Consider the following 9808-nt stretch of genomic DNA (forward strand, 5'->3'; position numbering starts at 1 on the left):
TGTCCAATACCTCAGAACAAGTGGTGTCAGTATGAACTGATACTGTATGTGATTCTGATTTTTATAGCAGCACAGTGGAGGGTAACTTTGCATAGACCCCCCTACAGCTTTAAATAGATGCTGTTTTTAACACGTCTTCACTGCTGCTCCTGTACACTGTCGTATAATTATTCATGTTGAATAAGAACTAGATTGTTTACATTAATTCACTAATATTTGATCAGTAAAAATAGTGCTATAGGTAAAATCAGAGCTCTGCCACATTTTCTCAGTCTGTGTCGTTTGATGAGCAGCTTCTGACAAAGAACAGGTTCACTTACTTTGAGTTAATTAATATTAAATAGCTAACAGTTATTATGGAAACAGTTTTTTTTCAGGATTCCTACGAAGTGCCTATTTTTATAAATTTAAAAATTAAATTCCGTGAACTTGGTCACTAACGTACTGTCACACCCATAACCACTCACCAGACACAAGAAACGATATTATTTTGATCGTGGCATGTAGGCAAACCCAGCCAATATCCAAATTCACACTCATTCATCCCGTTTTAAATTGCCCACGAACTGGTCACGAACTCACATCAAAACAAACAGAATTTAACAGTTCTAATGGTGCTACGTGTCAGTTTGCATAATCAGGTGTTCTCACGTTATCTACAGCTGAAATTATAGCAAAACACAGGCTATAATTCTCCCCAAGATTGAGATAACATCACGCAGACAACCGTTTTGTTTGAAAATAAACCGAAATCAATGTGTTTGCTTTCCATAACATTCAAAGTGTTATAAGAATATATAAGAATATATAAGTAATCTAAAAGTAATTTAGAATTGGTTTAATATTAAGTGACAGATGTTATACTGAGACTTACCTGAAATTAATTTATCTGTATTCATTTGCTTATTCGGGGTGAAGGTAGTTGCAGGAACGAAAAGCATAGTGTCAGTGACACACACACACATTTTCTGAACCGCTTGTCCCAAACAGGGTCGTGGGGAACCGGAGCCTAACCCGGCAACACAGGGCATAAGGCCGGAGGGGGAAGGGGACACACCCAGGACAGGATGCCAGTCCGTCGCAAGGCACCCCAAGCGGGACTCGAACCGGGTCCAACCCACTGCGCCACCGCGCCTGTGGTGTTTTACACCAAGAACGAATCCTTGAGAGTTTTGTAAAAGAAAGGTTCCTGCCAGCCTGTAGGGTGTAAGTTGACAAAGGATAATTGTCATTGGTTAGTTCCTAAAAGAAGCGGGAACCGTTATTGGCGGCACTATATATAACGGGGGTGTTTTCGCGCAAAAAAGAGATGAGGTTCCGCGGTGTGAAGTGCGTTTGTGACACGAGCTACTGTTCTTAATAAACTCTTTGTTTTGCACACTTCAGGTGTTCCAGTGCTTTGTTTCAGGGAAACCTCCAAAGAACGGTGTACCTTCCTTTTCGGACACCACAGCGCCCCCCCTATTTTGGTTCATACAATAATAAATTTATTTCAATCACCATGGGATTTATGATGTTATTTGCCATAAATGCGATACATCGACTGCTGTAGTATTGTGAGATAGAAGCGGCTGTTTGTAGTTGTGGTGGGGCCTGTTTGGGGGGGGAAATTGAGGGCCGTTTTTTACTCCAAGTCCGTCCCTGCCTCAGGGTGACTGAGGGTCAGAGACTCACAGCTGCTCTTTAATAGGGAGGTGAAGTAGGGAGGGAGTGGAACAGTTTTGCATGAGGACGAGTGCATAATATGTGATGTGTGTCGATGTAACATTTCTCTAAAAAGTCAACCGACGTTCATCTTTTTCCTGATATTCATTTGAGCAGGTTCACCAGCGCCACCATTTTTACCGGTGGACATTTCATGAATAGTTGCTTAAAGAATTCGGAGGAAATACAGAGTTAGTTGTGACAGATGATGCTATTCACATTTATGGAGCTGTTAGAAGATCTGGAGAGAAGGTGGTCCAAAAAAAGTGTGTTTTGAAACCTTTTTTGAATGTTGAAGGGATTCAGCAGTTATGAGGGTGTGAGTGAGTTCATTTCACCAAAGCAGAGGAAAAACCAAGAACTAATACTTTGGACTTTTTCGAGCGTGAGACCGCCAAATCGTCAGAGGTGGAGGACCTCTGCACTCTTGATGGGGTGAAGAGAGTGATAAGGCCTTGAAGGTACTGGAGGGCAAATCCTTTGACCATTTTATAGGCTGTGATCAGAGTTTAACAGCCATGGAGTGAGATGACGAAGGGAGGTGAATAGGAATGTTTTGGCTGGTGGAACACAACTGCTGCAGCAGCATTCCAGATCAGCTGAAGAGGCTTGAAGCCAGAGGCTGGAAGACCAGATAGAAGGGAGCTGTTGTAGTCCAAGCAAGATATCCTCATAATTTGGTCAACAGCTCTACAGAGAGTGTTGTGAGATATGGGCAGAGGTATCTGCAAGATCAGCTTATGGCTTAATTGTGTCGGCAGAAAACTTATTACTGTACTGCAACATTTTCTGATCACTGTAAAAAAGCTAAAGAAGAGGAAGGATATTTTTAAAGAATTACTGATGTTTCAGCTCCAAGTTATTTGTATAAAGCACAAAGGAAAAGCAAAGCGTCTGTTTTTCAACAAATTCGATGGGGATGAAATCAAATTATTCAAATGTAAATGAATGGTGACAGATTTATTACTAATACCATAATACATCTTCATAGCAGGGATGAGCCTCTTTGCTCCAGACAACTCTGACCCAGCCTTTACATAATCGGTTATGGATAGTGATTGATTAATAATATTGTGATGGCGCTGGAGGGAGCTGAAATAGCTCTGTGTAAATAGTTGTGATTAATGTTTATTTCTGTATGTAGTTTGGTGCTCCCTTTTGATTGGTTGTTTTATTGTTCATGCATAGATCGTCACGAGGGGAATTCTTGGGAGTTCTGGGGGTAGAGCCTTAACTGTTGGGTGAAGTGGAGGGGGGCTGGGAGCATCTTAGTTGAACTCTCCACTATTCATGAGTGACTCAGTACTGTCTGGAACGTCTTTGTTAAGACCGCTGAAAAAGACACGTACACAGTTAAGAAAGAGTCTGTTCCTTTTACCCCGACTCCTGAACCTGTTTCTACTAGGTCCACGGGGGAACACTACACTATATGATTCAAGCAAAACACGTTCTTAAGGCTCATCAATCCGTAAAATGATATACTGTACACGCTGTTAGTTTTACTTTGTGCCAGGAGGCTGTGTGTCTTTATCACAGTGGTCTCTCTCACCTGTCCCATGATGCACTGAACACCTGAAAATGTTCATTGTTGAGCTCTACTTTGTGAAAACTCAAAAACATGGTGTGTTTTCATCAGCAGAGGAAACATGTCGTGTTGTGGTAAAGTTCTACTTGTTAGCTGAAGTTTACCAGTGTCTCTCTTTCCTACAGCTGTTCTACCATAAATAAAGAAGATTTTTACAGTTTTTTATTTGGGTGAAAGTATCCAGCTGCATAACTCGAAAGAATGTTGCACATACATTTCAAAAATGCAGGGATGAGCCTCTTTGCAGAGTTGAACAAATGCTCCATTTGAACTTTATGTACATTTGTGAATGTAGTTCCATGTGCCTTTACTCCTGGATCTCAGTCCACAGTTCTCCAGCCTGCTGGAATCTAATGGATCTCTCACACACACACACACACTTTCTGAACCGCTAGTCCCATACAGGGTCGCGGGGAACCGGAGCCTACCCGGCAACACAGGGCGTAAGGCCAGAGGGGAAAGGGACACACCCAGGACGGGATGCCAGTCTGCCGCAAGGCACCCCAAGCAGGACTCGAACCCCAGACCCACTGGAGAACAAGACCCGGTCCAACCCACTGTGCCGCCACGCCCCTCTCTAACAGATCATTAAACTGTTTTATATGCAAATGTTTTCTTGAGTTTCACAGTTACCCTGTGCCTAACAATTTTTGATGATAGCTTTTAATCAATAAAAACTCCAATATTTTACATTACACTCATCAGGTAACTGAGAGTCAGTGCAGTTATTGAGTTGTTAGTGCTTCATAAAACATGGATTTTTACTTAAAAATAGTTCATTGATAATTATTGGTTGTCCCTATACTGTGTTATAAAACTGCAGGCATTATTGCATCAAAACTGCACTTCCCTGCTATAGAGCTAATGAGCAATACTGTACCCAACACTCTACACCTCTCTGAGTATTTCCTACAGTGACATCTTCTGGCCAGTGGTTGTACTGCACCGAAATTCTCTCAAATCGGGAAGTCTTCATCATAGTCCACCGTAGAAGTTTGAATTTTAAGTATTCTAATTCGGAATCATTTCTAATAAATAATTAAAAATTCCTCGTGGGTTAATGCAACAATATTGAACAAGTTTTGAGACTGCAGAATAATGTAGTATGGACAGGTTCTGACTGAAGTAAAGTTTTCATTCTGGAGAAAGTGTTTGTATCAAACATTCCACGCTGCAATTGGGTTGATTCAGTCAGAGAAATGCACACACACACATCATCTGGAACTGCTTGTTCCCTACAGGGTCGCGGGGAGCCGGAGCCAAACCCAGCAACAGAGGGCATAAGGCTGGAGGGGGAGGGGACACACCCAAGACGGGACGTAAATCCGTCACAAGACACCCCAAGCAGGACTTGAACCCCAGACCCACCAGAGAGCAGGACCCGGTCAAACCTAGTGCACCACCGCACCCCCCACCAGAGAAATGCATCTATTTTCAAAATACACACACACACATTTTTAGAACCGCTCATCCCATACAGGGTCGCGGGGAACCGGAGCATACCCGGTAACATAGGGCATAAGGGACACACCAGTCTGCCATAAGGCACCCCAAGCGGGACTTGAACCCCAAACCCACCGGAGAGCAGGGCCCGGTCCAACCCACTGCACCACCGCGCCCCACCTTTCAAAATATAATTAATATATAATTCCTGTTGGTCCATGAGGTATGATGTCAATACCTGTCACAGACATCAGCAGGATAGATAGTAGACAGTACACAAGTACATTGAGGAAGGCATCCTGCCAAAATACATCTCTGTGAAAAATAAAACTTTGGGGAAGCTTGTGTGTACTATTCCAATTTTTCTAATGTTATTACTGATAAATTACATTTTGTTATATTTTAAATGAAATTCTGCTGATGTATGGTTTTCGAAGGGTTTCTCTGCCAGATTGCTTATTATGTCAGAACTGGTAGTAAAGAAGTGTTTGACGAAGACAACAGTAATAATGTGGAATTTTTGATAACACAAACTTATAATAAAAAAGCCAAACAAAATAAACTTTAAATTATTAAAGAAAATGTTGCAAAATTGAATTCTTAACAGGAGAACAGTGAGAAAGACTTTACAAAAGGCCACTGACACAGTAGGGGCGAAGGTGAATAGTTACAAAATGGCTTGAAAAAAAGTTTCTGAAATTCAACTGGGAGGACATGTGATGTTGGGAGGACATCTGTTCCACAGCATGTGAGCTCAGAACTGAAATGTGGAGTGGAATTCTATTATTAAAAATCTGCTTTGATTAAGCTGAAGAGCAGGGCGGTTCATTCAGTGGACTCTCAAAAAGAAGCCAGATGGAAAAAAAAATCATTTTAACCTGGACATTTTAATATTAATGACATAAATATTTCAGTACAGTAGAGAAATGTCTCTTCCGAACAGTTCATAATAATATTTGTTGCCAATTCCATCTTCTGCTAGTTCTACCATGTGGACAAGAAGAACAAGACAGTGCTGCATGGACACACTTGAGTGACCCTCAGTGTGAGATGTACTGGAGCAGTTATTGTACAGCCCTGCAGTGTCTCCACTCACTGTGTCTCCTGCACAGTAATAAACTGCAGTGTCTTCATCCTTCAAGTTGTTCATCTGTAAATACAGCTGGTTCTTGTTGTTGTCTACGGAGATGGTGAATCTGCCTTTAAAAGAGCTGCCATAGTAGGTGCTACTGCCATAAATATAAGCAATCCATTCCAGCGGCTTCCCAGGAGGCTGTCGGATCCAGCCTATATAATTGCTACTGAAAGTGAAGCCAGAGGCCGTACAGGTGAGTCGATGAGATTCTCCAGGCTTTTTTACTGCTGCTTCAGACTGAGTCAGTGTCTGACCAGTAACACCTGTGGAAAGAAAACAAACATTAAACCTCCATCTCAGTACTCAAGAGTAGACACGGCTTATATTTGTCATTAAAATGCACCTGTTAAGCATGTTGTCATTATGATGAGAGCAGTTAAGAAGGTCATGGTGAATGTGTGTAACTGTGGTAAAATGTCAGTTGAAGCAGCCAGAACTCGGCGTTTGTTCCCTCTTTGCTCAGTGCACAGATTTAAATGTAGAAGGAAGAGCTCAGTTTGCATGAACTCCTCCCTCTGACTGGACAGGTGACACTCAGTTTAAAAGGAGGATTCAGAGCTGTAGGCAGGTCCACATGGAAGGTCTCACAGCAGGCACTTCATCCTCATTGTACTTCATCATCACTGTCACATGGATATAATATACTGTACAAGTAGTTGGTCTCCTCTTGTGGCAGGAGGCTGTGTCTGTCATTCTTACAGTAGCCTCCAGTGACATTTTTTTTCTAATATACCGTACAGATGGTAGGGGGGTGTGGTGGTGCAGCAGGTTTGGCCGGGTCCTGTTCTCTGGCAGGTCTGGGGTTCAAGTCCGGCTTACGGTGCCGTGCAACAGATTGGCGTCCTGTCCTAGGTGTGTCCCCTCCCCCTCCAGCCTTGCGCCCCGTGTTGCTGAGTTGGGTTCCGGTTCTCCGCGATCCTTCTCGGCACAAGCGGTTTCAGTCAGTGTGTGCATGTGTGTGTGCACGTGCGTGTGTGTGCTTGCTTGCGTACGGGTGGTTCAGCTGTATCCTGAGACAGGTCTCCTCAGTAGTAGCCTGACCAGCGTGTCTATATACTACTACTAATCCCCTACAATAGGTTTCAGACCACTACGACCCTGTATTCGGACAAACGGTTATGGATAGTGACTGAGTAATAGTATATTATTCTTAAATAAGCTCAAGAATGCTTAGTAATGATGAACAAAATTACTGAGTCAATTCTGCATCATTATTATGGATTATTCATTATCAGTAGGAAATTATGTAGAATTATTGGTCAGTACCACCCAGTGGGCCAGGAAATGTCATGCAGTACAGGGTCTGGAAATACACCTCAGTGCTGTGGACCAAATGAGAAATGGACTGCTGTACTCCTCTCACAGCCTTTATTAGAGCAACATCCTCTGGGTAGTGGTAGTACTGCATTATAATTCCCTCATCAACTGAAGTGAATTCATTTATTTACATTTATATTTATTCAGATAATTCATTTATTCTTTTCCTGCTGAATAGTGCATTACAAAACCCAGATGGAAATTGGAAGTTTATAAAAGTTCATTTGCTCTCCAGCTGATTTTTCAAAACAATTAAATTTTGAAATGTGAAAATAGAAAAAATAACACGTTGAAGTCCACTTGGAGTTTAAAAAAGACTCACAGGAAGCAGCTGCCAGCAGTAACAGCAGAGACACAGGGAACATGTTTGTGCTGAAGCTAAACTGGAGTGAAGATCCATGAGTGTCTCCTGCTGGGGTTTGTGTCCATCACTGGTATTTAAAAGTCAGGACTAAGTCATGTTTGCATACAATGGGGGTGTGGTACTATAGTAACTGTGTGTAAATTACAGGTATAAAGGAGGAAACTTTACTTACTGTGCTGTTGGACCGTGGGCAGGACTGCACTAAAGAATGAACTGAGTCATCTGTTCAAACAGCTTTATCACTTTGGGGTTTTTATTTAATGTTCTGTGTCAGTATGTGTTTTGTCTTACCAGACTGATCAGGACTCTCAAACAACGCAGAATTTGTTTGACTTAAAAATTTAACCCACCACTGCAGTGATTCCATCAAATGTAGTACATCTTCTCTGAAAATACAGAAAGAAATTTATCCGCTGAGACACTTCAGTCATGGGCAATTGATACTGAAAAAGACTTAGGAGGAAAGCATGGTTTCGAGATCCAAGGGGGTTGGTTGAGTTCAAGGCATGATCCAAAATGTCATTGTTCAAAAAGTGAGGGTCGACATTCAACGGGTCACGGTTTTAATTTGAACGTCGTAATCTGAGGAGTCATCTTTGTGATTCGAAGAGCAAGTTTCGCGATCCAAAAGGCTAAGAAGAAGGAACAAAGCTGAACGCAAAGAGAGGAGATGTTTCTCAAAGAGATTATTGCAAGGAGCTCTCTATCTTTACACTGTGTTTTTCATGAGGTGCAGGTGTATGGCAGGTATTTGGAAACTGTTACAATGACCGTCCCCTGTGACATTTTTCTCTGAAGATGTGACACTCAGAGACCCCTCTCTTTCACTACAGGGAAGTTAAACAGGTAATTATTATATTTTGCCGATAAACTAAACAGTCTGGCTTCACCTTAATGCAAAATACAGATGAAACAGTCCTAGATACCTGAGATAGGAGCTCTCCCCGGATCTAGAAGTGGAGTGTATGAAATCTCTCGCTGTTGGTGCGGCTGAGTGGCTCCGGGGGTGACGCCCCCTATGTTCATCCTGAGTCTGATCCTCAGGGATCCTGACATTCAGATGATTTTGTGTGTTCTTCCCATCTGGTGATGGCTTCAAATGACAATGGTACTTGGATCATTTTGAAATTATACTGCTTTGTTTTGCACTGTTTTGACAGGCTTGTTGCTTGAGCAGCTGTTGAATGAACTGGAAATAGCTTTCTAATGTTTTCAGTAAACAAGAATTTGGAAAAATGAATGCAGACACACAGAATAAAACATGAATGCGACAATGTCTGATTTATATTGTAACAGAGTGACGCTTAGGATTGTAATGATTAAATAAATAGTATAAATGATTGGAAAAAAATATAGTCTGTTTTACTGTTATTGTTTCTTATTTATTACTGTTTAAAATATCAATTACAAAGTGCAAAAATAACTGAATAAAAACATATTATTCTTTACATTCACTTGTTTTGCAACTCGTGGTTTTTGTACAGCTGCTGAATTGAGACCAGTCAGTGTGAGTCTCGAGCACAGTAATAAACAGCCGTGTCCTCTGCTTTCAGACTCTTGGCCTCCAAGTACTGTGTGCTTTTGGAGACGTCCTCAGTCAGGGTGAACTGTCCTTTCAGGGATGCCGCGTAGTCAGGATCATCTGTACTACCAGAGTTCACAACTCCAATCCACTCCAGTCCTCCACCTGCTTTCTGTCGTATCCAGTGCATGTAGTAGTTTGTCATATCAAACCCAGAAATGACACAGGAGAGCTTGCCAGACTCTCCTGATCTCTTCACCTGAGGATGTGACTGATCCAACCTTATGTTATCACACTGGATCCCTGTAAAAACCGACATGTCATAGTTTCAGCACTTTGAAGTTCATCTGTGTATCCAGTACATTTACAATATTTGCAATATTGCACTTAAGATTCCTCCGAGTGCTCTGGTTTCCTCCCACAGCCCAAAGACATGTTTCAGGTGAGCAAATTACTCTAAACTGTGCTTTTTCTGTGAGTGAGTGAATGAGTGTGAGTGAGTGCTCTGCAATAGAGTGATGTTCCAGCCAGGATTTGCCCTGGCTCTTGTCCTGTGCTTTTGGAATAGGTTCCAGACCACAGCAACCCTGCGTTAAAGAAGTGGTCATTGACAGGGAATGAGGAATATTAGATAGGTATTATCAAAAATTTAATAATACAAAATACAGAAAAAACTCAGTATTGTAATAGTGTTTTCATATTCACCAATTAAAGTAATATTGTTTTCAAGCAGTTTAT

At 41.8% G+C, this 9808-nt stretch overlaps 1 gene segment (V, D, J or C); it reads right to left on the reverse strand.

The window, feature by feature from the left end:
• Window positions 1-9050: 9050 nt before the first annotated feature.
• LOC108932089 (immunoglobulin heavy variable 1-46-like) lies at window positions 9051-9389 on the reverse strand. The segment is given in 1 exon segment: window positions 9051-9389. A coding segment is annotated over 1 exon segment (339 nt).
• Window positions 9390-9808: the final 419 nt, after the last annotated feature.

The sequence above is a fragment of the Scleropages formosus genome, chromosome 3 (genome assembly GCF_900964775.1).
Source record: "Scleropages formosus chromosome 3, fSclFor1.1, whole genome shotgun sequence".
In the NCBI taxonomy this organism is placed as follows: domain Eukaryota; kingdom Metazoa; phylum Chordata; class Actinopteri; order Osteoglossiformes; family Osteoglossidae; genus Scleropages; species Scleropages formosus.